Below are 26469 nucleotides of genomic sequence, written 5' to 3' on the forward strand. Positions count from 1 at the left end.
TGAGAAATAACCACCTAAATGTGACGTCAAAAAAAAAGAACAGGTGAGTTCTGAACGGCAGCTTTCACAATTTACAAACTGGCAAATGCGTGGGTGCTGTATAGTAGTTGGTCTAAACTGTGAGGTTTCCTCACAGGAGTTCCTTTATTTCACACAGGTGCAAAGAGCTGGGAATTCCATTCCTTAGCAAGGTAAACTCGCTTGCCTCCTCCAAAGGGCTGAAGCGCCACCTGCGTGGCTTAGGCCATTCCGTGGGGCATGGCGCCACCTCGTGGCCACACTCAAACCACCAGTTCAAAGGGTACAATCCCAGCATGTTCTTTTAGAATGAAAATACTCCATTCTGCCCGCTTTTATAATTTTATTGGCTCTTCTTACACGTTTAAAACAAAAACAGCACACGGACAACAGCATCAAATCCCAACTCAGGTGATTGCCTCAGAGAGGCCATGAGAACTAAGCCACCTTATACCTCTGAATAACTAAAGATTCAAGTTACATAGCAAGTTCAAGTTTCTGCCCACCCCAGGACACACAGCCGGTTATCAGACCCGTCTCCCACCCCGGGGACTCCAGCTCTCCATCTGCCTCGCTTCTCAGCAGCTCTTCCCGTGGACGAAAGACGGCCTCTCCCCGCGGGCCCCCCTGCAGGGCGGGTGGAGGCTGCACCAGGGCGAGGGGCGCCGTGAGGTCCCAGCGCCGCTGGCCAACGGTCCACCAGCCGGGAGACCGCCCCACAGTCTTCTGTCTTCGCCATTTACCTTCCTCTCCCGCCCTCAGACGTATTGCTATCACTCTTATGTAACAACGGACTCGGTGTCTATTAAATTGACCGAGATGTGGTTCGACCTGACGCACTTTCCTGAGCTAAAAAAGGAGGAAAGGAAGCACCTCTGCGGCCTTCCTGCAGTAAGTACATCAAGTAAAAGGGGGAAAAGCCCTACCGAGAACGGCCGTGCTGGAGAAGCAATGCGACCCCTCCCTGCCCCCGCGGGGGTTTCTCTAGTGCTAGCTCTCGAGGGTACAAGGTAGACAGACGGGGGTCAAGGAGGTACAACAAAGGGAAACATTTATTTCCCCCTTTTAAATTTCCCTGCTGCCCCAGCCTTCGCCTTCTTCTTCGCAGGCCCCTTGGGTTCTGGCTCCTTGCGCTTAGCCGAAGAGAGCGAGCCGGTCACCTTGAAGAAATCTTCCAGGCGGCCCTGGGTGCTGCCCTGGCGGCTCTTGCTCAGCCGCTTGACCCCGCTGCGAATCCGCTCCTCGGAGAACTGCTTTTCGCCACACATGAATCTGACCAGCTCCTCTTCCTTTGGCTCGCTCCACTTCAGCTCCACTGACTCCGGGTCCAGCACCTCGGGCTCTAGGAAGAGCTGCTGGGCCTCCTTGTGGAGCCAGTTTTCCGGCACGGGGTACTTGGCGGGATCGAGTCGGCGCACGATCTCCTCGATGCTCTTGTGCTTCTGGATGAGGTCCACAGCCCGCTTGGGCCCGATGCCCCGGATGCTCTCACAGTAGTCACTGCCCAGCAGGATGCACAGGTCCACAAACTGCTCCTGGTTCAGGCCCAGCTCCTGCAGAATCCGGCTCAGGTGAAATTCCTGGATGGGCAGCTTCTTGGCCTCGCTGGCAGTCAGGTGCCGCATCAGCACGGGGCTGCCGAAGGTCAGGCAATCCATGTCCTCCGTGGCTGCCGCGTAGACCTTGCCAGCCTTCACCAGGGCTGCACAGCTGGCCTCTGCCTCGCTGGGCGCATCAAGGTATGGGACGCCCATGAGGCTCAGCAGGCGCTTGCACTCATCGTTGTGTTGCTTGGTGACCTTCACCAGCCGCTTAGTATACTTCTCTACGTCCTCCTCGGCCCCGACGTCCTGAGCCTGCTGCAGCTGCTTCTCGGCCTCCGCCCGCCGCTCACTGCGTTTGGCCAGCTCGCCTGACTTGAGCTGGGGAGGCTTGCCGTCAAAGACGTACACGGGCTTGATGCCATTCTCTATCATGCGGATGGTGCGGTAGAACATGCCCATCAGGTGGCTGGTGGTCTCGCCCTCCTCGTTTTGCAGCACATCCCCACCGTGGCGAACGGCAATCAGGAACTGATAGATGCTCATGGAGGCGTCGATAGCCACCTTACGGCCGAAGTAGCTCTTGATGTCGTGCTCCCGGATGGCACTGGGGGCCACGTCAGCAATCAGTTTGGCCAGGCCTTGAATACCCATAGCGATACAGAGGAGGGACAGCTAAAAAAGGCAAGTGAGACAAGGAGGAATGTTAAGGATGCAAAAAAAGAAAAGTTATAATTGGTGCTATCTCACCAATGTCATGCCTTCAGCTAAACAACTTAGCACAATGAAAAGCACATCCAAAGTCAGCAGTGCAGAAGATGAAAAGGTGAACAAGACGAGGTTTCCGCTGCCAAGAAACTTCCAGGACAGCAAGGAACACCACTCATTAATACCAAGGCTTCCTGAGTGTAACTGAACTGGGTCCTGAGAGGAGTAAGACACTGTTGCTGTCCCTAAGGCGGCAACAGGGCTGGCAGGCAGTAAGGGCTACGTCTCCATCAAGGACAATGCAAGTCCAGCGTGCCTGTCCCAACCCGAGGAGCCCAGGATCACAAAGGCAAAACTGAGCCCCAGAGGGCAGGCAAATAAATACTCGTCAGACAAAGGTGAGATGTGACAGATAAACAAAGGAGCCACAGTCCACGACTGGATGTGTGAAGCAGTAAAATAAACACGGACACTCCCCTTCTAGCCAATACCTGAAAACCACATTCACCCCTCCCCAGCGCACCCTTCCGCCTCACTCCCCCGGGCGGTTGGGCTCCTCTTCTGTGCCAACTTGGCTTGGCCATGACACCCGGTTATTTACCTAAACACTAATCCAGGTGTGGCTGGGATGCGTTTTGTAGATGTGAGTAACATCTGTAATCAGTTGACCTTACGCAAAGGAGGCTGCTTTCCATGACAGGGGCGGGCCTCACACAAAAGATCTGAACAACCTTGACCGCAAAAGCAGGTTTCCTGAAGGAGGAAGTCTGCCTCAAGACTGTAGCACAGAAAACCAAAACCAAAACCAAACCAAACCAAAACAAAACTGAAAAACCTGTAGCGCCAACTCCTGCCGGAGATCCCGGCCTGCCAACCTGCCCTGTAATTTTCAAACCTGCCAGCTCCGACAATCACCCGAGCCAATTCCTTGAAGTAAGTCTCTTCGGATCAATAGCCGACATATCTGTGTGTTCTTTCTCGGAAGAGCCCTGGCTGGTGCAGCGGTCGTGACGCACAGGAGGGACACGGCCTTCTCACGCACGGCGCTCAGTTTCCCTCCTGCACCCCCTTGGCATTCCCGGGTTCCTACCTCCACCACGGTGTCGCCGGTGCCGAGTCCTTCCCCTGCACGTCCTCTCCACCGCAAAGCCTCAAGTGTGGAACCCTGGGCTGCTACCCCACCCCCAGGCCTGCTCTCATCCCTTGGGCCAGCCCTGCACTTCTGGGGTTCAGGCCCCCAGACAAGCGTTTCCTAGGGCAGTGTTCCCCAAACTTCAGCCAGGCCCAAACCACACTCACATGTTTCGCTACTGCCAGCAGAACCTGTACTTTTTTTATTCACTTGCGACTTCATGACATGCACACCACTGAAAAACCAAGACGGTGTGCCCTGGCCGGTGTGGCTCAGCTGGATGGAGCCCTGTCCTGTATCTGAAGGAACTCGGGTTCGATTCCCGGCCCCGGTGTGTGCGATCCCTGGTCTGGGTTCGCTCGGCAGGCAATGCCTCTCTCTCGCATTGATGCCTCTGTCCCTACCTCTCTCAACGTTGTCTCTCTCTAAAAAGCAATGGGAAAATGTCCTTGGGTGAGGATAAAAAAACAAAAACAAAATAAAAACTAAGATAACTTGAAAAAGAGAACTCATCTTAAGTGGTCTGTTGTATCAGCTATATTTTAATATGTGTTACATGTATAACTATTAAACAGGACTTTTTGTGTGTGTCACTCCAAGTCACCCTGTACCCACTGCGTGGTGCGTGCCCAACACTAGGAAACATTGTACCAGACCTTCTCTCTCGCTGTCCCCATTCTCCCTTCACAGGGTTCTTTTTAAATAACGCGAGATGATCCTGTTACTGCTCTTCTCCTAGTTAGGTTCAGTCATGGCATCAAGACCTTCAGTGCCCTGGTATCCAGCCACCTGCAGCCTGGGTGGGACCCAGTGCAAAGGGCCTGGCACAAGGCCCGCCTTTTCTCGCTTTTGCTCAGCTGTGCTCACCACCCGCCATCCTCCACCAGGCCCTTCTTCAAGGTCCACCTCCCATTCCTTCCTCAGTGAATGGCAATGGCCTTGACTCTAGGAGCCAGCATTCACCGTCTGTGTGGCATCACTAAGCCATGCACGTTTGCTTTTCCTCATCTATACAATAAGATGAACACCATGCCCATTTTGCAGAAGTACCGCCAGGGTCAGCTGAGATAATAGCCGAAAGGTTCCTGGCACGCACCAAGGTGCTCTGCAAACGTTCCCCCCTCCAGCACCCACGCAGATGCACGCCTCCAGCTGGCTGCTTTGCTGGAACGCGTGCTGGGAGGCCACCGCCTTGTACCCGGTTATCCTGCCGCAGCATCCAACAGCGGGCTCTCAACAAGTGAAGCTTGAAACTGTGTCTCATCAGGATCTTGGTCAAAATACACCACGATCCCGTGAGGTGGAGCTATTATCCCCTTTCTACAAACGAATAAAGAAGCTCGGAGGTGACGGGACTACCCCGAGTCCCGCAGCGGCAAAGTGGCGGCAGAGCGTTCGCGCCTCCTCCCCGCGCGGCAGCCGGCCCCCGACTCCCAGCGCAAAGCAGGCCCGGCCGCTCTCGGAGACGCTTCCCATGGGGTCTCACCTGGCCTTAGGGGTGCGGGGCCTCGGCAGCCAACGCTTGGTCCACCGTCGCCCAGAACAGTCCTCAGTCCAGCTCCCGCCTGAGATCGCCGGAGGGTCTTCTCTCGCTCCGCCGCCTTCCAAAGCCCGCGCTCCCGTCACGTGACGCGCTGCTGTGCACAGCCTCCTGGGAAGTGTAGTGCAGGCCCGCCCCCTCGGCCCGCTCCTCTCGAGGCACACAGTCCCAGCAAGGCGAACGCACTCTCTCGGCGAGCCTACAAGTCCCACAATGCCGCGTGCGCGGGTGCCACATCCTCTTCCGGCAGGACGGCGGGCAGGCTCCTGCCGACGTGTTTTTCCGGTGGCGGAGCAGCGGTTCACCCTGTCCCCGGCAACATGGTGAGATGGTGGAGGGGAGCTTGCAACAGGGTTGAGAGGACCCTTCAGGACCTGTCCCACACTCCCTTTCTCTCGCAGAGGCCTCGGGCGCCCGTGATCCAGACCGCGGGAGGCTCCAGTATCCTCCGACCTGGGCTGGGGGGCGGAGAAGGGAAGCCCCTTACCCTGGACACCTTAGGCTGTTTTTATCTCGCCAGTTTTAAGGGTGGGGGGCATGAGGTGCATTTTTTAGTGTCTTTTAGCTTTTATCTCTCTTACTTGTGATCAAGCTGTCCTCCCTGTCTCGACATTTCTTCCTCCTGCGGAACTGGTACTTATTCTACGGGGCCTTGGGCAAATGTCATCTTCCTGGTGAAGCATTTCTAACTCCCTCTGGCAGTTGGCCTCTTCCGGGAGCTCCCACAGCCTCTGGACAGACCGCTCTTTTGCCACGTGTCCCGGACTTCATTGTTACCTGCCACGCCTCCCAGTGACCACCATCTGACGTGCCCCTAGCCCTGAAATGATGTCTATTCATCTTTGTATTCCCAGTGCCAAACACAGGGCCTGCCATTGGAGGCTCAGTCAAGGACAGTGATTGTCTGTCGTGTGGGGGATGGGGGGTAAATGTTTACCGAATTGAATTCCAGTGTCTCTTAGAACAATGGGGTCGATTTACTTCTCTAGAGTTGTTGTGTTCGGGATTTTCGGAGCCTTGGCTGGTGGGTGACAATGGAAGTTAACATTTGTCCAGAACTGTATGTTTACAGCCCTCTGTCACGGGCATTACCTCACAATCTTCCCCAAACTTTGGGGAGGAAACAAACACCTATTGAGCGACTATTGCCAGGCAGTAGCCAGATGCTTTGACCTTCGTCATCTTTCTGAAATCATACATCAACCCCGTGAGATGTTATAACTCAACCAAGACCCACATTATTCACTAGAGCCAGAATCTGAACTGGTGCCGTTCGCCTGCAAGTTCTGAAATTCGGTAATAGTGTAGTGAGAATAACACAGAATTAGGAGTTGAGATCTAGGTGTGGGCCCATAAAGCTCCTAAAATTCTAGGCAGGCTTTTTCTTGGGCAGAAAGCACCCATGCCTTTCACTGCCTTTTTCTTCATAGTGGCCAGTAGCCTCAGAAAATATTAAGGGCCATTGATCTACAGCTAATGAGTCGCCTTTCGTGTTCCAGCCTCTGACTCTCAGCCGCCCTCCGTGTCTCATACTGAGAAGATGGAGCGCCACCTTTGTTTCAGATGTTAACTTGTGGCCGTTCCCAAACCGCATCACTTGATGTGGGCTCTGAAGGTCTTCCACATTGCCTAGGCTGAGATGGGCCTTAAAGTAGTCACAGCAGCATGAGGTTCCTTCATGACCCCTTCATCCACCGGGTCGACGTGTTGGGTGGGATTCTTTCACGGCTCTGATCTCATGCCTTCTCCTAGGAGCTGGAGGCCATGAGCAGATACACCAGCCCGGTGAACCCAGCTGTCTTCCCCCATCTGACCGTGGTGCTGTTGGCCATTGGCATGTTCTTCACCGCCTGGTTCTTCGTGTATCCTTCCGCCGAGCAGCGCGTGGGTCAGAGTTCCTGATGTGGGAGGCTGAGGCAGGAACTGTGCTGGACACACGCACCCTGCCCATTTGTCCTCATGTGGGATTGGAGGGAGGTAAAGAGGTTGAGGGAAGGCTGTCGATGTTCCAGGTCAGGTTGTGGCCTCATTTTTCCAGTTCAGGTGAGTGCAGTTTGCTGTTCCGATTTCTAGAACAGTGAGCTGAGGGCCTGGCCGGACTGGGGGCTGGGGGTAGATCTGAAGTTGAGAAAGTGGTTTCCGGAGGGAGGCTCTCTGGTGTCAGGAGATCTGAGGACTAGTCTAGCTCCACTATTCATTAGCTGTGTGACCTGGGGCAAGTGACCTAACCCCTCTGGGCCTCGTTTTCTTTCTGGGTGGTAGAGCGGTAGTATGGAGTAACAGAGTCTAGTTCATCTCTGGGGCCTCTCTGCCTGGCTGCACCAAGCCAGACAAACCTCCCAGAAAGCCCGTAGCCCGTATCTTTCTCCTGGAGTCACAGTGGTCATGCTTCCTGCTCTGTGTGGTCCACCCCTTTGCTTCTCCTTAACCGTCTTGCCAGTTACGAGGTCACCTCCACCAAGTACACGCGAGACATCTACAAAGAGCTCCTCATCTCCTTGGTGGCCTCGCTCTTCATGGGATTTGGGGTCCTCTTCCTGCTGCTCTGGGTCGGCATCTACGTGTGAGCTCCCATGGGTAAGAGCTGTGACGGGGTGGGACGCTGCAAAACCTCCCACACCTGTACCAGTGTGGTCCTCAGGCCTGTGCGACCCCTCGGTTACGGGAGACACTCAGCCAAGTGGATAGGGACACCAGACACATGTGCCTCCCTCCCTGTTCCTCATGGGGGTTTGAGCCAAGGGTGGCCTCCTTTGTCAGCTCTAAGTTCTGTGCGCTGCCCAGGGCCCTAGTCCGGCTCTGGGATGTACGACACGGGGCTGTGGACGCAGGCTTCTCGCGGTTACGCGTTTGGGTTCTCACATGTCGTACACTGGTCACTTGGAGAAGCTGCTGGGACGTGGGCCAGAAGCAGGTCAGGGACTGGCACTTAAGATTTGCTGCAGGGAGTACGATTTTGATTAGTTGGAATGTTTCCGGCCATTGAAGTAATCGTTGACCGAGCGATAAAAGAAGAACAAAAGACTGCGGCAGATATTGCATCCAACAGATCACGACAATGGGCTCGGGTGGCTCAGCGTCAAAGGAGCACGCCCGGCGGCCCTCGCCCCGGGACACCGGGGCTCAGTGAGAAAAGGGGGTGGGAAGGAGGACCTTGGTCTCATTCCGATACCCCTCTCCCCTTCCAGGTTCCGCCGGGCAGCCGCATCGAGTCCCCGCTTTTGTAAATTAATTTTTTTTACTGTTGCCGGAAGTGCCCCGCCTGCTGCTCACAATAAAGGCAGATGTGTGACCGTCCTGTCGGGTGCCCGGTCTCGGCTCTTCCTGCTTTCCTTCTGCCTTGCCGATGGTCCCTGCTGCGGGGATGCCTGCTCGGTACCTTTGAGGGCGACGGGGCTGTGGGAGGGGTGTCTTGTCCTTGTCATGGAAGGCCTACCACCTGTGGACAGGAAGGGCAGGCCTCCCCTCTTCTGTGTCTGGAGCAGACTTCTCTAGGACCCTGCATCAGTCAAGTCTTCCCTGGGCCAGGCCTCTGCTCCACGTGCAGCCACCCTTCTCCGGACTGGGAACCCCGGCAAGGTTCAGCTTGTCCTCGACAGAGGCTTTTCCCTGGGATGGCTACTTCTAACCCGGGTGGGGCAGCCGTGGGTCCCTGGGGTGTGGCTAGGGGAGGGGCTGCTGAGTCCTGTTCCCAAGCCCAGTATCAAACTAAGAAGGAGAATGGGGTATAAAACACCCATCTGGCTCAGGCACCCCCAATTCCAGGAGGTCCTCGCCCCACAGGCAACTCCATCTCCCACCAGAACAACCTCAGGAAGAGACGGGGAGGCAAGCTCAGATACAAAGCCGCATTTATACATTTATTTATATACGTGTATTTACTTCAGAAGAAAAGAACAGTTTGGGGGACAGGGAGCAGACAGGCCCAGGGCTGCTTCCCTCCGCCGGCTCCTGGGTCCGAGTTGGTGCACGGTGAACAGGAGCCGAGCTCAGGGACGGGGGCCGGGAGTTAGCGGGGAGGGAGGGCGCTCTATGCACACGCAGGCTCGTGCAGGAGGTACAGTGAGGGCAGGGGTCTTGTGTACTGCGAGGCCCTATGTACAGCTTGAAGCTTGGGGGAGATGAGCCCAGTGGCTACAGGAGTAAATGCCAAAGGGAGAGAGAAAGGAAGAGATGGCTGCTGGCCCCTGGGTACGGCATGGAGCCGAGACATCCACTTTCCAGCCCCAGCCGGGCAGCTGTAGCCTCCAGCAGGTGGCCCATTCACCTTCCCTGAGGCCCTTTTACCTTACTGGGCTTAACGCAACTTTGGTCCAAGGTTGACCCCCCCTCGAGCAGCTTGGAGCCCCTGCTTGGCCCCGGCCCCTGCACCGAGACCCCCACCCCAGGCATGGAAACAGCCAGCTGCTAACCAGATTGGGGCTCTGCTGTGTCCAGATGGGCCCCAGGGGGCAGTGGAGGGTCACTTTCCAGTTAAGGGCAGAGGAGCTGTAGTCCAAGGGCAAATACCCCACTGAGGCAGGCCCAGAATCCTATTATAAGGAGGGGGGCTCAGCAGTTTTAAGGCATTTAGGGAGGTTCCCCCCACGCCGCCACACTGTGGGAGGAGAGAGAGCAGAGTAGTCCTAAGAGGCTGGGCCCCTGCGTGGTACGGGAGCCATGTCATCCCCGAGTCAGAGCGAGGGAGTGGAGCCACACCGGGGGTGGGGGGGGTGGCTGAGTGGCCAGGTCTCCCCGAGGGCCCCCACCCCCCTGGTGTCTCCCCATCCTGAGGATAAGTGCTTTGAGATCCACAGCAGAAGGCCCCGCAGTTTCTAGGCTTTCTCAAGCTTCAGCACCCCCTACGGAAAGACCTCCCACTCAGAGCTGAGAACGGGACATGAGAAGGGCGAGGCCTGGTCCCCACAGAGGTGGCAGACCACCGCAGAGCAAGGACACGTGGGAAGTCCTGCCCCCACGTCTGAGCCCATGGCGGACAGGGCCCAGTGACGGCCACACTCCTTCCACGAGCCCGAGGTGTTCTCAGAAGGCTGCAGGCACCCACTAAGGACAAGCTAACGTTGGCACTTGAGATAAGGCTTCTGCCCTAACCCAAGCCCACTCCACTGCAGGGAGGGGTGAGCAGAGGTGGGGCCTCCGGCAGACAGGAATGGAGGGAGAGGCCAGAGTCTTCGTGGTCGGGAGTGGGATGGGTGTCTCGGGGCCCCCTGGGACAGATCAGAACCGGGGCCCCGTCTTTGCAAGCGTCATCCCAGGGCTCCAGCCCGCCCTGGGTTTTCTGCCGCCACCCTTCCACTCTTGTCTTGGTTTAAGTGCATTTTAGTTATTCATTAATAACAGCAAAAGCTATCTGCATCCACCCATCAGCCAAGATGGCCTGCTGCCTTGCAAGGATTCCTGCTCCTCTGCTCAAAGTGATGGGTCACTGGCACCGCTGTGAGCTCTAGCAGCTCCCCGGGGCCCAGGCCCTGGAGCTGCACCACCGGGAAGCTCATAGGGAACTCCCCTTCCAGGATACTCCACGTTCAAGGGCCCCAGGCGTACCTGGCCCACTGGCCCCACTGGTTCAGCCAGGCACTAAGCGTACATAAGGCACGTGGTCAGTCCCTCCCACCCATCCGGGGACGGCTTCGGTTGCCCTGGGAGCTTTTGGAGCCAAGCTCTCCCAGGGAGAGAAGACCTCCTGGGCCACACTTAAAGCTTTGAAGTGCAAGTCCAGTGTAACAGTCAAACCCTAAAAGTCCACCACCTCGCCGCCCCTCGGGGAGCAGCTTCGAGGCTGAGGGCCGTCTGCCCTCCACTGATGCATGGTTCCAGCCAAGTCTCGGGGCTCCCTCCACGCCCCCGCTGGTCCATCCCAAAGGCAGGCAGGTCCTCTCTGAGGGCCAAAAGGTAGCTCTCAGTCTTAAAAGGGGAGGCAGGGAGGGTGGGCTCTGGAGAGAGTCCCAGGCTTCCCCTTGCCTCCAGGGCATCCGAAGCCAGCCCTCCGGCCTCCGTAGCTGGACAGATGTGAACTGGCCCCTGGAGGTCCCCGGTTCCCTTCGGGGTGTGGGAGGAGTGACCAGCAGGAACAGCTGCTCCAGTGTGAGGACCTCGGCTTCACCCGGCGGGGAGGGCTGGGCCCAGCTCAGCCCCTGGGGGAGTGCCAGTGCGCGGGGGAGAGCGGGCAGGCTCCAGTGTACACCACTGCGTCCAGTGTAGGAAGGGCGCCGGGCCGGGCCCCGGTGCGGTGCTGCCCCGGGGAGGGCCGCTCAGTCACACAGGCGGTAGAAGCGGAAGTAGTAGTCTGTGGCCGGCCGGACCGGGGCCTCCGCGCTGCAGTTTGCCTGACCCTGAGCGGAAGCGCAGTGGGACTGGGTGAGGTTGCAGGGTGGGAGGTCCTCCCCCTGGTGACCTTTCCTGACACTGCCCCAACTCCTGCCCACCACCCCACCCCCAAAGACCCACACAGATGCGGGTGCTGTGCTCACCAGTAACGCCACCTGGAAGTGGTAGGTGAATTCACGGAAGGACAGGATGCTTACTGGCCACTGGTGGGAAGTGCCCTGGACAAAGAGTGGAGAGGGGTCAGCACAGCCCCCTGCCCCCGTCCCAGTCAGAATTCCTCTCCCGGGCCACCGCAGCCCCGGGCTCTGCTGCGAGTGTGAGGGAGAGGGATGGGAGGGAGCAGGCTCTGCTGTGGGCAGTAGCAGCAGCAGCCCCCTCAGTGCAGACTGGGCCAGGTCCGCAGCGGCTTTCGCCTGCTGCCTGCCCCTCTCCCCGTCTTGCCTGTCTCCCCTCTCACCCACTACGCTCGGGGCGCGTGGAAGCATTGCATTAACACCGTCACTGTCTTCACTGCAACCCGATGAGGTGGCACTGCTTGTGGACGAGAGGACTGAGTTCCTTGCCTAAAACCCCACGGTGGCACAAGGCAGAGCCGGACTCCAAGCCCAGGTCTGGCGTGCTCTCCCTGACAGGGCAGCATGAGGCCAGGCCCGGCCCAGGCAGCCTGCCCACCTCCTGCCCGCGGCTCTGGCTTTGCCCCCGCAGTACAAGGGCTCAGGCCTGAGCTCCACGGCTACTGAGCACCTTGCCAGGCTCCCCCCGCCCCCCGTCTCTGGGGGGCCACAGGGCCTGGGCCCCTCGGGCTCTCCCTCACACCATCCCCTGCTCAGGCTCCGTCCTGCACGTCTTCCTCCCTGGCCAGGGCACTGCTGGGAGGCAAGGCCTGTGCACGCCACACTCGTCTCCCCACAGCTGGGCCCGGCACAGGGCCTGCCACAGGAGGTCCCGGTGAAGGTTTTTTTAAAATTATTTATTGATTTTAGAGACAGGAAGGGGAGGAGAAACATCATTTTGTTTTCCCACCTATTTTTGAGCTCGTTGCTGGTCCCTTGCAGGGGCCCGACCGGAGATCAGACCCGCAACCTTGGCGCATCAGGACGGCGCCCCAGCCGAGCAGCCGGCCGGGCCCCTGAGCACTCGTCGGCTAAACACACGCAGGGTGAACAGAAATTTCCTTAACTTGTGCCGAGAGTCACAAGTGCAGGTCATGGCCAGTGAGGAGCTAGACGGCGACAGAATCCCAGCCACCTGGCTCCCAGAGCAGCAGGGAGCCCTCTGCACCCGGCCGGAGGCCTCCCCCAGAAACGCCCACAGAACTGTGCGGCCTCCCCAGCCCGCGCCTGAGGTCCGCTCCCCCTGCCCGCTGGCTTCCCGACCCACCCCCGCCAGCACGCCACGCTCTCCCTGGCCTCCAGACCTCTGCGCGTGCTCTCCCCCTGCTCCTGGGACACGGTCCCCAAATTGTCCTGCAGGCCTCATCTTAACTACACACGGCTTTTGCCAGTGGCCATCCTGACCCTGAGACCAGACAGGGTTCGCTGTCCCTGCTGTGGGCTCCCAGGACTCCCTGTCCCCTGCACCGCATTCACGTTAGTCCTTGTGGGACTGTGTTCTTCCCCAGGGCCCTGTCGGGGCAGGGACAGGGACAGAAGATGCTCGGCTGTGAATGGCGCACACGTGCCCCGCCCCACCCTGGGGCCCGGCTGGTTCACGGCTTCCCCACTGCCGTTTACCTGGGTGTCCTGGTGGGTGTGGAGGCTCCGTGGAAGGCCCCCTTCCTCACACGGCTCCTCCGACGTCAGGCTGCACAGCACCACGGACACGGGGAACGAGGAGCTGGGGAAGGCCCAGTGAGCAGGGAGGTGGGGTTCCGAGCTCCTCCACCCCGGCCCCCTCCCAGCCGGCGCCCCACGCCACCGCCCCTGCCCCGCTGACACGTGCCACTGAACCAGCACATCGCCCGGGAACGGTCCCTAACGGTCCAGGCCCTCGACAGCTGCAGGCCTGTTCCCATCCACCACCCCACACGGCTGAGGCCCCTGGGGGCAGCAAGCAGCCCCTTCTACAGACAGGCACTGAAGCCCAGAGACTGCCAGGGCCACGCCGCCAGAGGAGCCCAGAGCAGGCGGTCAGTGTCCCTCCTCGGGCCCGGGACCACCACGCCCCTCCCCTGCCCCCCGCTGCACTCACTTCATCTGCAGGGTCAGACCGAGGTGCAGAGGGGTGCCGCTGCTGACGGGGATGTGGTAGGTGACGTTCCCAGGCCTGAAAGGGCAAAGCTGCCTCCTCAGCTCAAGGCCACTGCCCCAGGGCCCCACCCCAACAGACTCCTCAGCCCTCGGTCTACACTGGAACCCTTAAGGGGCCTAGAAACGGACTGCCCCGTCTTGTGGGAGAAGTCCCTCTCTGAGGGGGCCAAGGTCTGGACATCTGCACTGCCTGGGCTCATGTCGTCTGAGGGAACCTGTCCCCGGAGTGAAGCGAGGGGGCCAAGCCCACCTGCAGGCGGCCCCCGGGACGCAGTACTGGGAAGTGATGGGCATCGAGGTCTCCAGCACCTGGATGGAGGTCAGGGAGGGGGCTGCGTCTGCAAGGAGAGAGGCTGTTGGGGTGAGGAGGAGGAGGAGGGTGACAAGGCAGGACACAAATGAGGAGCAGACAAACCTTTCCTTGCCAGATGTGGATCAGTCACTCACACCTTAGTACGAGTAAGTTCCATGTTACTCTTTCCAGACTCGGACAGTGGCTGGAGGCACACCACCCTCTTCCCCAACAACCCCAGGACTAGCCAGTCCCCAGGAGCCCGAGGACTAACTCCCCGGCAGAACCAGAACACCCAGGAGCCAGCGGGGACGGACGGTCTTCCCCAGCCCTTGCGTGGTGGCGGTGGAAGGGGAAACGGGGGCCTGCTCCTCAGGCCTCTGCTCCAGACTACACACATCTCCAGCCCACCCAGGGCCCATTCAAGCGGGTGGCTTGAATCAGCCACAGTACGGGTGCTCACACACATAAACTGGGGCTCCCCTCCACCCCAAAAGCCACTTGTGAGCGCGCCCCAGCCCACCACTGGCTGTGGGCCCCTCTGAAACGGACAGGCTGGCTGGCTGGGGTGGGGGAACAAGGCTTTCTCATTCATCTCAGTTCATCCCCAGGCTTGCTGCTGCCTGACCATCCGCCCAGGCAGGGGAAGCTGGGGCCACTAGCCACTGACCACTTGCTGGGCCTGCGACATTTTCAGTTCCATGAGGCAGCGAAGGGACCCAACAGGACCCAGAATGCCCTGTGGGGTCATGGATAGGCATCAGGTAAGGACACGATGGAGGGCGCCCTTGAACTTCTTTTCTGGGCAAACTCCTACTGTCCAGAGACCCAATTCCAATGTCCCCTGGCTGCTCCTTCCCTGATCACCTCCCCACCTTGGCCTGCCCTGAGCGCCTTCCTCGGCCACCCAGCCACCTCTCAGAGCCGCATCACACTGCCGCGTCTGCGTGTCTGTGAGCTCTGTGGGGGCAGAGCGGGTCTCCCCCCAGTGCCCTGGACAGAGCCGGCCACAGAGCAGGGCCCAGGAAACAGCCGTCAGGTGAGCACGTGCCCCACGGGGCTTCCCCGTCTCGGTGAACCTCGGTCTCAGTGAGCCACTGCTTCTCAGCTCGGTTTCTTCTCTGAGCCGCAACACCCATCAAACGGGAGCTGACAAGGAGGCCCGACACCTGGAGCAGAGCTACCTGGTTGAAGCCAGGAAGGCTCCTGGCCTCTCCTTCCACCCCCAGGGCAGCCGCCAGGGCACCACGGAGGAACCCAGCTTGAAAACCTCTGCGAGAAAGGATTCCTTTGCGACACTAAGGGTCTGAGGTTTGGAAAAACCCAGAAGGAGCCGGACCCTGGAGTCAGGCAGACTCGGTATCAAACACTCCAGCCCTGACTAGTCACTTCCCCGGTCTACGTCTCTGCTTCCTCACTGGGAAAATGGGGGCCATTCCTTTCGGCAGGGATGCCGTGAAGATGAAACGAGGCGCTCTCTGCAAAGCTCCCGGCCTGATTTCCGGTTACCGCTGATGGACAGTTCCCCCGACCCAGGCACTCGGGTGGGCGACTGGGCTGAAACGGTCCCTGGCCAGTGAGCTTTGCTGGGCTGGGCGGAGAGGTGAAGGGGGGCGGGGCAAGTACCTGGTGGGCCCCAGGTCTGAGTGGGGCCCAGGCCAGGCTGGGGGGCCCCTCGGCGGGCCCGGCCATGGATTCGGAGGCTGGGGCTGTTCTTGGTTTTGCCCTGCACCCTAGGGAAGGGGACTGCAGGACTGGCCACGGGCTCCAAGCCCTTTGGATGCTTGAAGTGGCCAATGCCATTGGCCGACAGGCCCCAGGACTTGGCTCTGATGTTGGTGACTGGCAGCAGGGCCATCTGGCTAGGGTCTGTGGATAGAAGCAGGGACAGGCTGAGTGGAGGGGACCAGCTGTCCCCTACCCAGCTGCCTCTTGGGCTCCACTGGACTCTGGGTGACCCCCAGTTCTCTTGCCCCGCCCCCCACCAAGGAGGCCCCAGTTCCTTCCAGACCCTCACTGTGGGCTCTAGGAGACCCTCCCACCAATGAGTCTTTGGGTTAGGGGTCGTCTTCCTCTGGGCTCAGGTGAAAAAAAATCATAAAAGCCCAACCCCAGCCCTGGCCCCCAAATAGCCACACCTGAGCGGTTCGTGGAGGGGCTGGGACCGGGGCTGGGACCACGGCTGGGGCTGACGCTGGAGCGAAGACTAGAGTCCGTGGAAGGGCTCGGAGTGGGTGAGGGGCAGCAGACGGCGGGGCAGGGGCGGCTGGAGCACAGGTCCAAGGCGCGGAGGGCCGGTCGGGGGGCTGAGCTGGTCAGGCCGGCGGGGACTGAGGAAGCCAGAGGCCGCGTGAGCTGGAGGCAGGCAGCAGAGCCCCCACCTGGCACGCAGCTGCCTCTCTCTGACCCCATCGCTCGAGACCCACCCCAGGCACGCACCCAGCAGCAAAGAGGGCCGTGTGCCTGGCAGCCCAGTGGTCACAGGGGACTGTCGGAGCTGAGTGGTCCCAAAGTTCTGGCTGGACCTGCTGGTGAAGGGTGGGCTAAGCTCAGAGGGGCTGGGACGGCCTGGGCAGCGGGGCCCGGGAGTCCCTGAGGAGCAGGAGGGGCAGGAGGACAGGAGGACAGGGAAGGTGGAAAGGAGGCAGGAAGAGGGCGGCAGGAGCCAGAGGGAGGAGGGAGGAGCTTGACCCAGACACGTACCACGGGTGCATGGCCTCACCCACCCCAGGGTGCTGGGGCCGGAGCAGGGCCAGGAGACAGGAAGTGGACACGGCAAAAGAGCTAAGGGGCAGCAGAGAGGAAAAGGGGGAGACAGGCGCAGGGGAGGAGAGAGAGAAGACACAGTCAGAGGTGGCCCCAGAGGCTGAGGGCGGCAGTGGGCAGGCAGAGCCCAGGGTCCCGCCCTGGCCCTCCTTCCCTCCACCCCAGTCCGGCCTGGGCCCCTCAGGTGCCTCCGGCTCTCGGAGGCCCAGATACCTGGAGGAGCACCAAGCAGCCAGAGAAACATCGGCTCCTGCAGGGACTAGAAAACAGCTGCCCCCTCCAAGGAGACCCTCCCAGCCACCGTCACAAGCCCCCAGCAGGCTGAAAGCCTAGGGTAGAAGCCCGTTAGAGGGGACAGCCTCCATAGCCCCTCTGTCCCTGGGCTGCCCGCCAAAGCCCCACCTGACCTGGCAGCTCAGAGGGCAGCCAGGCCTCCGGAGACCTACCCGTCCGTCTCCACCAGGTCCTCCTCGGTGCGCAGGCTCAGCACGTACAGGGTGGACATGGACACCACGCTGCGGACCACAGGGAGGGGCCTCGGTCAGGGCGGGAGCTGCGGTCTGGTGGTGCCCTGTCTCCAGGGCAGGGCCAGGGCTCCCAGGTGACGCCTGCGATGGGTCTCCCAGCCCCCGGGGTCGGGGGGGATGAACAACAGAGCGAAGCAGCCCACCTCCCTCCCCAGGACCTCCAGGGCTCTCTCAGGCCACAGCTTCCTCCTCCCCCAGGCCTAGCCCTGTGGGCAGCTCAGCTCCCCCCGGCCAGCCACCCCAGAGCCTGCGGAACAAGTCACCTGAAGGCCATGACCACCACCAGGGCAATGATGGTTCCCTGCAGGAAGCGCTGGCTGATGCAGGCCTGGTCTGGGACCACGGACGATGGCTGAGGACCGAGAGGACAAGGGAAGAAGCAGGAAAGGCCCAGACTTAGGGAGCCCGTGGCCTTAACCCCTGTGGGCCTCGCTGGAGGCCGGGGCGCCAAGGCTGGCTCATTCCCAGGAGGGCAGAGGGAGAGGAAGGACAAACAGGGCGGGGAGGGGGGCGGGGCATGGCTAGAGGGTCAGGACGGGGAGGGAAGCGCTTGGGGTCAGTGAGCTTGGAGAGGGGCACGCTGGAAAGGAGAGCCATGGGGGATGGGGAGGCCCCCTGGTCAACCTACCTCCCACCCCTGCCCACCCTTACCTTGCTGGCCACCTTGGGGGGCCTCTTCTTGTGGGGGACGCTGCCCACCCGGCTGAACTGGCTCCCTGTGTGGCTGCAGCAAGAGGGCCGGGGTCAGAGGTGCCTCTGGGAGGCGGGCCTTGCCCTCCCCCCGCCCCGCGCCCCCACCTGAAGGCGCCCGAGCTGCCGGTGGACTTGAAGCTGTCCAGCCGCCGCAGCTTGGCCAGCTTGTGGCTCCAGCGCTCCAGCTCGTCGATGCGCGTCTCCAGGTTGTCAGTGAGCTTGCACAGCTCCTTCACGGCACCCACGTTCTCCATGAAGATGCGCTCCTGACATGGTCCACAGGCCGACGCTGAGGGCGCCGGCTGCGCCCCGGGAGCCCCAGGCTACAGGCTCCCTGGGGAGCAGGAGGGGAGCCCTTGGGGCTTCCCTACCCGAGCCAGCATTCCCTCCAGTCCAGACGCAGCTCCCACAGCCACCACCCACCCCCCCGCCTGCCTCCAAACAGCACCCCCAGGCCTGCACCCCCAGGCCTGCACCCCGCTGGCTGGCCAGCCGGAGGAGCCCTCCCCGCCCCGTCAGGAGGCCGTCTCCCCGGGGCTCATGCTCTCCGATCTCCCCTCTCGTGAACATGGTGTCACACGCTGAAGCGCTCAACTCCTCAGCCTCGGCCCAAACGTGTTACAGCCCAGCCTCACGGCGGGCGAGCGGCAAACACCGTCCTCCCAGTACACCACGTGTGTCGGCTTTGCAAGGGCCACGCGAGGACGTCTTAGCCATTACTGTTGTTACCCTCCCTTGGCGGGGGAGGGAAGTGACCGTCGGCCAGGCTCCTCCTGCCCTTATCACACAGCCATGCAGTGGCCAAGTCCCCGCCTCTGCCCTGAAGCTCACCCCCTTCCCTCACCCTGTGGGGTGGCAAAAGGGCACTCTGGAGGCAGCACCCCCACCCCCCTGCCCCATCTCTTTGAAGGAGGGAGTGCCGTCCAGCAGGCCGGCCCCTCTGCCCCTTGGGCTCCCTCCAGGTCCCCCTGGGCACAAACCTTGTTCACCACCAGAAAGTTCTCTATGGTGTTCCCGTTGGCAAAGACCACGTCTCCAGTGTCCTTCACAGCCTCGGGCAGGATCTCCTTCACCTCCTGGGCGATGACACCTGGGGACAGGCCCAGCGTGTATGGAGGGAGGGGGTGGGCACCCTCGGCACCTCATGTAAGGAGGGGGGCGGCAGGGGCTGGAGAGGGCCAGGTTCTGGGGGCCAGAGATCTGGGTTCCAGGGAGCCCTGAATTGGGGAGCTCCACCTGCAAGTGTGTGCAGGGTCACAGTCCCAGGGGTCAAGGTGTGGGGTCCCCCTGGCTGGGGGAAGGGACAGACTCCTGGGAGTAAAAACCCCGGAAGCAGAGGGCGAGGATCCAGGAGGACACACGCAGGATCCGTGCAAGGGAAGAGGGGCAAGCGTCCCTGGGCGCAACTCTCGGACTTCCAGGGTCCAGGGTGGGATTTCCCAGGGGCTGAGCAGTGGGCCTGGGAGAGGGCAGGGCTCCTGGGGGCGGAGTTCCAGGAGTCACGGGGAGGGGTTCCAGAGGATGGGAGCAGGGGCAACTGGATTCCCAGACCTCAACCCCCATCCTTACCTGTCTCCGGTGCCGAGGCCTCGATGCCGGCGGTGGCCGCAAACTCCGGCTTGTATCTGTAGTGCACCAGCCGCATGCGCGAGATCCTCTTCAGCTGCTCCGTGGTGTCCACCTGCGTGGGGGCCACTCCTGAGACCCCACCCCTCCCCTCCTGGCTGGTCCAGAGCGGGACTAAAGTCCAAGAAGGCAGCAGCCCAGGGGCTGGAATGGGGAGGGGAGACCCTGCTCTGGGGACCCCAGGATCCAGGAATCCAGGCCCAGCCTCCCCGCTCTTCCTCCCCCTGCCCTCAGCCCCCCTTGCTGGTAGCTCAGTTGTCCCCACCTCTTGCACGTGCTCCTTGGCCCGAAGGTCCGACGGGTGCATGAGCGAGCCCATGACCTTGACGTTGCCGTGCACGACCAGCGCCTCGTCAGGCCGGTCCGTGTTGATGCCCACGCGGCCGTGGTGGAAGACGGTGTCGGGCACCTGCGCCCGCTGCCACAGCACGTCGCTGTCGCTCTCAAACTGGCCTGGGTTGGAGGCCTGGCCCAAGTTGGGGGTGGAGGGGTCAGGCCCGGGGGGATGGGAGACCTGCAGCACCCTGGGAAAGGGGGAGGCCCCGCCCGCAGCCACCGCCCCCCTCAGCTCCACCCAGGGCTCCTCGCCCCACCGTGAGTAACTTAAACTACCCCTCCCACTGTGGCCATTGCCAGTCACTTGTGGGATTTCAGAAAGCTACCAGGCCCTGTGCACCTCAACGCTACACTGCGAAGAAGACACTGAGGCCCAGAGAGGGTGGAGCCTTGCCCCAGGCCACACAGCTCCGCCCAGCAGGATCCGCACTCCAGCCCCTGCCTCCCCAGCACCCCGGCGTCTCTCCCGGGTGCTGTCCTTTCAGCTCTGTCTGGGGAGGACTCTCCAGGCCCTGGGCGGAGGTGGCCCTCACCCGCACGATGATGCGCTCTGAGATCTGGGCAGCCAGCGTGTAGTTCTGATTTTGTGCGTGGGCCTGGAGGGCCACCACCAGCATGAAGTACCTGGGGCACACAGGGGTCTTAGAGGCACCCAGGGATCCCACCCCACCTGCCTCTGCCCACCCCCCCACCCCCCCCCCACAACCCTTCCCAGGTCAGAGGCACAGTCTTGCCCAGAGCACAAACTGCCTGCCCAGTCTTCTCCGGGGGCTCCCAGGACCCCGAGAAGTGGGCGCGGGCATCCACCCTACAGAGGAGGAACCGGAGCCTCCACTAGGGGGCGGAAGTTCCCCAGGGCCCACAGCTCGGCCTCAGAGGAGTTTATTAATACAGAAGCTGGGTTTCTGCTCTCCCACCCCTAAATCGACGAAGGGTCTGAGTTTCAGACTCCTCATCTGTGAAGTGGGTCAGTCTGTGGGGCTCTTCCTGGTGTGCTACACCGGCTGGCACCTTCCTGACCCCCCCTCCCCAGAAATGGTGCGACTCCAGCGCAGGGGGCCAGCCCACGCACCTCTGGTCAGGGTTGGGCTTGCCCTTCTTGCGCATGTTGTTGGCAGTGGTCTCGCTGAAGTGCAGCCGCCCCACGGTCACCTTCGTGACCTGCTCAGGGGGCAGACTGACCCTGCAGGGGGCGGGGGGAGAGGCAGGATACTCAGGGGGCAGGCCCTGGGGGCCGCAGGGGGCACCCAGGTGTGGGAAGTGGACCTTGTGGGCGCCTGCCTAGCCCCCCTCCGCTCCCAAGCCAGCCCCAGGGTCAGCCCTCCCAGGCCCCGCCCCCCCAGGGGCCAGGCGCTCACGTGACAGGGTTGAAGGGCCGCTTGCTGCGGTCCGACTGAGACTGCTCGATGTTGATGCACTGGTTCAGGGCCTCCAGCTGGGGGAGGAGCAGAGCCCACGGGCACTCAGGGCCTGGCGCCCCCGGGCCCCGGCACCCTGCAGCCTCTCAGCCCAGGCCTGGCCCAGCTGGAGCTCGTGAGGGACGACGGCACCACCCGCCCCTCAGCAGCACTCCCCCAGACACTAGGGAGCCATCTCCTGCACAGCTGCACACCCCAGACCCACACCTGCCCCCGTTCCCCCACCTCTGTGTGCACACGCGAGCATACACACACTCCACGGTCACCCTCGTGGCCCCCAGTCCACACCCACACTCCCCCAGCCCGAGCACACGCCCCCAGCCGGCCTCCACAAACACCCACCCACACCCACACCCGCTCGCTCCCAGTCCCCCCTCCTGTGTCCCCTCCACCTCTCCCCAGGACCCTGCCACAGCCCCGGCTCAAAATCAAGGTCCACTGACGTCGTGCTGGGGAGGGAAGGGTCGTGGGGGCGGGGCCTCTAAGTCAGGGCGGGCCTTAGGGCAGGTGTCCCCAGGGACTACGGCAGCGTGGACAGTGAAGGTCAAGGAGCAGTCAGCCAGGAGAGGAGGGATGGAGTGGGTGGGCACGGCAGTCTGGGGCACAGGCAGTGGTGGGGCTGGACCCCGAAGGCCGTGGTGGGCTAAGCTCGGAAGTCAGGGCTTTGCCAGGAGGGCACGGGGCGGGGGGGGGCGGGGTTGTGGTAAAACAGGGAGTGTCATGCCCACCTGGGTCTCAGGTGGGGCCTGAGGTGGGAGCCAGAGTGGAGGCTGCTCTGGGTGTTCGGACAAGGAGAGGAGTGGCCTTGTCCGGGGAGAGGGGTCAGCGGGACCTGGTGCGTGATGGCGTGAGGGCAAGTGGGCCCCGGATTTATGGCCTGAGCGGCCAGGGCCCTGGAGCCCTGCTCCCCGGGGAGGGGCAGTTCGCAGGAAGTTCATTTCGGGGTGTGAAGCTGAGAGAGCGGTCAGGAAAGGGGGGATCTTGGCTGGGGATACAGACTTGGGGTCAGGAGGGGGAAGGACGCGAGGAGCCCCACGGTTAAGGGGCATCCCAGGGAGAAAAGACGGGAGGCTGGGTGGCAGGGGGCACTCGGCCATGAGGAGTTCCCGCCCGGAGCACCCCCCCCCGGCCGCCCCCCCCTCCCCGAGCCCCCCAACCTGCCTTCACTCCGTGCAGCTTCAGGTAGAAGCAGTCGAGGGGCTTGAGGCCTTCGGGCGTCTTGACGTACTTGGGCTCGCCCAGCATGCCGATGTACACCGTCACCTGGAAGTGGTTCTTCTTCTGACACACGAAGGCGTCGTCTCCCACCGAGAAGTTGAAGCCCTTGTCGGCGTCCACGCGGTAGGTGAGCATGGGCCTGGGGGCGGCGGGGGGAGGGCACACGCTGGAGCCTCCCCACCCCCTGCCCCGCCCCAGCTGGGCCTGCGTGCCAGTTCCCTACCCTGCACCCCTGACCACGGGGCTGCCCCCTGCTTCTCAGAAATGGAAACTGAGTCCCCGGAGGACGTGGGCTCAGGTCGGCCAACTCCTCAGCTGCTGTTCTTTCCTCCGCACGCCTGGGGCCGACCACCCTGCCCTGGGGATGGGGGAAACGGGGCAACACACCTGAGGCCCACCAGGTGGGATGAAGTCCTGAGGCGGGCAGGGGGGGTGTGTGATGGCCCCTCCCCACACTTGGCTCCTTCCCAGAACACTGCCTGGAGCCCACCCCCTCCATGGGTGATGGGGTTAGAGGGGATGGTCTGCAGAGCCTCACTTCGCCTGACAGCTGGTTGCCATGGAAACGGTGGAACCAGGCGCCGGCTCTGAGCTGGCCCAGCCCCGGCCCATAGGGCCCCCGCCAAGCCCCCGCGCATCCTCATTCCCACTCCTCCGTGTGCCCGGATGGGGACGGGGTGCTCTGGGCGGCTGGACTCAGCCGCAGTTCGCCCGTCTGTGGCTGGGAGACTGGTCCACGTCTGTACCCCTGTGTGGCTTGGCCCGCCCCCACCCAGGTCCCCCCGCACAAGCAGGGCTGCTGGTGTCCCATGCCCGGTGCCTGCCTGGGGGAAGCTGGGCACGGACAGTGCTTCCAACCTCGTGAGGAGAGGACTCGGCCTGGCCGATGTCCACAGCAAGGCCAGGGCCTACCACTTCTCCCTCCCGGGACTCCACCCACCGGCCTGCGCCAGAGGAACACCCAGGAAGTGCTTGGGCCAGACCGGGGGCCTCAGCTGCCAGCTGCCTGGCCTCGGGGCCTGGGGTGGCAGGGCTGGCCCAAGAAGTCGGAGTGGTGGGGGGGTCCTCACCAGGCCATAGAGGCTGGACCCCCAAAGACCCCTCCCCAACCCTGCTGGGGCCTCAAGGGACCCTTCAGCCACTGAGGCAGCTGGAATCCCCCCTCTCCCACCCCGCACCCTGAGGGCTTCTCGTTAAGAATCCCCCAGAGCCCAGGGTGCCCAACTCCAGGGGGCTGGTCTCAGCTGTGGGAGGGCCCAAGGGCAGCCACCCTGCTCAGGCCTGGCAACGTCCAAGGTGAGCCGAAAGGAACCACACTCCCCCTGTCACCGGCCTTCTGCGGCCGTCAGGGGAGTGGTCCCGCAGTGCTCCTGGCCGGGCCGGGAAGCCGAAACCAGGTGGGTGTTGAGGAAGGGCTAGGAATGCCAGGCGGCCTTGGACCCAGTCCTCCCCCACCCTCTGGGCCCCCTCCTCCAGCAAGGGGGCTGTTTGTTGCAAGGGCCTTGCTAACACTCAGCTTCCTGCTACCTTCCTGGAATGCAGGAGGAGGAGGAGGGCAGGAGGCAACAGGGAAGGAGAAGCCAGAAAACACCTACCCACACACTTCTCCCTGACCTAGCCCCCGCGGCGGGCCCCTCCCTGGCACACACCACCTTCTTCAGGAGGCTGCGGGCGGGCCCGGGAGTCAGACACCCTGAGCCCCAGTCCAAGCTCTGCCCTGAGCCGGTCTGCTCCTCTGTCCAACAGGCCGTCTGGCACCCAGGGTGCTCCCAGGCCCCCGCTGTAGGACCTTGACGCCAGGGCTGGGGGGCCCCGGGCGGGGGGGCGGGGGCGGGCCAGGAGGGCGGGGAGCGGCACCGGCCACTCACAGCTCCTTGTAGTTCGCGTCGTACAGTGTTGCCCACTTGTTCTGCTGATGTGGCTGCCACTTGATGGACTGGTAGTTGGGGTCCAGGTAGGAGCCACTGAGGCTGTCACTGTCCTGCAGGAGACCTGGAGGGAGGGAACGCCCACGTGGACCCTGGGCCCCACCCCCCAACACAGAGAATGGTGCCCGCCCCCCCCCCCCCACCGCGGGGTCCAGCAGGCCAGCCACGTACCTGGCGACGGCGCACCCGGTGGGTGCCAGGGCGGCGTCTGCACCCGGGCGATGCTGAGGGGCAAGGAGCCGGGGCCGGGCGAGAGCGGGCCCTGGGGAGGCCAGGGCGGGGACGGGGCTCGAGGGGGGTGTGGCGGCAGGGCTGTCCCAGTCCCGGGCTCCTGTTTGATCATCCCGTTCAGCATCTGGGCGTTGAGGGTGTTGGGGGGTGATTCCGAGTGCTTCCTCTTCTTCGAGGGGTGCGTGGGGAGCCTGGGTGGGCAGAGGGGTGGACCGTGGGGGGCTGGCCTCCCCTGAGCCGCCCTCCCCTGAGCAGGAACCCCTTCCCTGTTTCTGCAGGATGTGTCCAGCCCGGAGGACACCTCCTACAGGAAGCCCCCCGGGCTTCGCATCCTGAGAGCTCCCCCGTCACTGTTTCTGTCGCTCAGTGACCCCCCAAACTGTGGAATCTGGGAGGGCAGGCACCACACCTGACTCGTCTGTGTGTCCCCATCGCGGCCAACAGTGGGCCCGGCAGGCAGGGTGCCCACAGCCGCTGGCGCAGGGAGCGAGCCTGCCCCGCCCCCGGGAGGTCACTCTCAGCCTCCCGCTCCCAGCGGAGGCTCTGGGGAGAGCCGCCTCCACGGCCAGAAACCAGCCACGGAGGAGGCCCTGGGCCACAGGGGGCGGGAGGGGAGTTTCTTAGGAAAAGGGGCTGAAGGTTTGGGGGGCTGCAGAGCACCCCTTCTCCTTCCGGTTGACCAGCAGTTTAGGCCGTGGGATCTTTCCCTGAACCAAACCTTTCGTGAAATCTCCGCGCGGGAGACACGAAAGGACAGTTCTGCGGGCTGCAGTCAGACCCGGGAATCCAGGTCTACACCCGGGACCTCCTCGGAAACCCGGGGACTCCACGAGACGGCTGGGAAGCCACTCGTGTTTGACGACAGCACAGCCCGGGTTCAGCTCTTGACTCCGTCCCTCCTAGTTCCACGAGCTGGGCACGCATTTCCTCTCTTGGAGGGAGCCCCAGTTGACCCACGCGGGCCACGGGAACGGCCATGCCGCCAAACGGGCAGGCAGGAGCACTCGGCCGATGGCTGGAAATCCCCGCCGCCTTGCTGGGCACGTGCAAACACGTACGCTGACCCTGTGTCCTGCCGTCAGAGCCTTCCGCCCTTCCTGGGTTCATGCCTGCCCCCACCTGCACTCTGTCCTGCCTGCCTGCTGCTCCCTGACCGCCCAGCCCACCTGGCCTTCCCACCCCAGTTGGCGGCCCGGTCTTACTCGGCTCCATGCTGCTGCAGCAGCTGGTGCAGCATCTGGGACTGCTGGGCATGGTGCAGCTCAGCGGGCACCAGCCCCTGCCCCATGGCCGCGTAGGGGGGCATCGGGGGCTCCGCCTTCATGTACAGGTCCCGCTGCAGGACGGGGTAGTGAGGCGGGGGCGGCGGGGGCGGCGGGGGGCCTGGCAGGTGGGCTGGCGGTGGGGGCAGGTGCTCCAGGCGGGAGGGCCCCCCCGCATGGCACAGGGTCTCAGGGGTTAGGGTGCGCAGGAGGTGGGGGTCTGCGGGAGAGAAAGGGGTGGGCGTCAGAGACCTGCCCCGGGCACCAGCTCTCCCCTGGCCTGCCTCTGCAGGGTCTCCTGGGTCCCACCCCTCCGGGGCCAAGCGTGGGGGCTGTCCCCCCATCAACTCCATGCGGGAGGAGAGTGGGACAGCCTTTCCCCCCATTTCCGCCAGCTCCTGCCCCTGGGCCGGGCTGGGAAGGTGCTCCCTGGGGGAGGTCGCTCAGCCCCAGGTTCTCTGAGCACCTCTCGGGGCTGATCCTTCCCTGGGCCTCGGGAAGGAGCCTACGGAGACCCCCCAGCGAGGTCCTGCGGCAGCATCCTCCCTCCGGCAGCCCCTCGCCGAGGCCCCCAGGGGCCAGCCCCCCAGCCTGAAGGGGGAGGCCCAGCTCCCTTTGTTCCCCAGGAGGCATTCCAGAGATGTTTTTGGTAAGATA

General features: G+C 62.5%; 3 protein-coding genes across 10 annotated transcripts in view; 1 reads left to right on the forward strand and 2 right to left on the reverse strand.

Annotated features, from left to right (window-relative positions):
- Positions 1–344: 344 nt before the first annotated feature.
- On the reverse strand, positions 345–5020 carry FEN1 (flap structure-specific endonuclease 1). Its single transcript, XM_045855018.1, has 2 exons — positions 4886–5020; positions 345–2234 (listed from the first exon to the last, which is right to left on the reverse strand). The coding sequence occupies exon 2, from the start codon at positions 2211–2213 to the stop codon at positions 1071–1073; it is 1143 nt and encodes a 380-aa protein (XP_045710974.1). The 5' UTR covers positions 2214–2234; positions 4886–5020; the 3' UTR covers positions 345–1070.
- A 150-nt stretch (positions 5021–5170) lies between these two features.
- On the forward strand, positions 5171–8236 carry TMEM258 (transmembrane protein 258). Its single transcript, XM_045855268.1, has 4 exons — positions 5171–5262; positions 6692–6801; positions 7380–7516; positions 8128–8236. The coding sequence occupies exons 1-3, from the start codon at positions 5260–5262 to the stop codon at positions 7504–7506; spliced, it is 240 nt and encodes a 79-aa protein (XP_045711224.1). The 5' UTR covers positions 5171–5259; the 3' UTR covers positions 7507–7516; positions 8128–8236.
- A 537-nt stretch (positions 8237–8773) lies between these two features.
- The window catches only part of MYRF (myelin regulatory factor), a 33250-nt gene continuing 15554 nt past the window's right edge, over positions 8774–26469 (reverse strand). For 3 of the 8 annotated variants that reach the window (XM_045855244.1, XM_045855252.1, XM_045855251.1), the window contains 24 exons: positions 25753–26032; positions 24491–24741; positions 24260–24383; positions 22335–22530; positions 21114–21190; positions 20828–20938; positions 20289–20379; positions 19685–19885; positions 19363–19474; positions 18774–18883; positions 17899–18059; positions 17752–17824; positions 17364–17452; positions 17020–17088; positions 16511–16591; positions 16247–16332; positions 15946–16137; positions 15434–15676; positions 14478–14546; positions 13766–13853; positions 13457–13531; positions 13000–13102; positions 11410–11484; positions 8774–11271 (listed from right to left, as the gene is read on the reverse strand). In XM_045855244.1, the coding sequence (XP_045711200.1) occupies positions 11191–11271; positions 11410–11484; positions 13000–13102; positions 13457–13531; positions 13766–13853; positions 14478–14546; positions 15434–15676; positions 15946–16137; positions 16247–16332; positions 16511–16591; positions 17020–17088; positions 17364–17452; positions 17752–17824; positions 17899–18059; positions 18774–18883; positions 19363–19474; positions 19685–19885; positions 20289–20379; positions 20828–20938; positions 21114–21190; positions 22335–22530; positions 24260–24383; positions 24491–24741; positions 25753–26032 (3038 nt within the window). In that variant the 3' untranslated portion in view covers positions 8774–11190. Of the gene's footprint in view, positions 11272–11409; positions 11485–12999; positions 13103–13456; positions 13532–13765; positions 13869–14477; positions 14547–15433; positions 15677–15945; positions 16138–16246; positions 16336–16510; positions 16592–17019; positions 17089–17363; positions 17453–17751; positions 17825–17898; positions 18060–18773; positions 18884–19362; positions 19475–19684; positions 19886–20288; positions 20380–20827; positions 20939–21113; positions 21191–22334; positions 22531–24259; positions 24384–24490; positions 24742–25752; positions 26033–26469 lie in introns of all 8 variants that reach the window. The other 5 variants (XM_045855248.1, XM_045855247.1, XM_045855246.1 and 2 more) reach the window with 5 other exon arrangements.

The sequence above is a fragment of the Phyllostomus hastatus genome, unplaced genomic scaffold (genome assembly GCF_019186645.2).
Source record: "Phyllostomus hastatus isolate PE091 unplaced genomic scaffold, TTU_PhHast_1.1 phas_scaffold_11, whole genome shotgun sequence".
NCBI lineage: Eukaryota > Metazoa > Chordata > Mammalia > Chiroptera > Phyllostomidae > Phyllostomus > Phyllostomus hastatus.

What these genes read in the sequence shown, in the direction of transcription:
- FEN1 (XM_045855018.1), bottom strand. Translation starts at nt 2,213, where the DNA reads ATGGGTATTCAAGGCCTGGCCAAACTGATTGCTGACGTGGCCCCCAGT.
- TMEM258 (XM_045855268.1), top strand. An exon ending in TTCACCGCCTGGTTCTTCGT is followed by an intron (nt 6,802 to 7,379) that starts GTATCCTTCCGC and finishes CCGTCTTGCCAG; the next exon opens with TTACGAGGTCACCTCCACCA.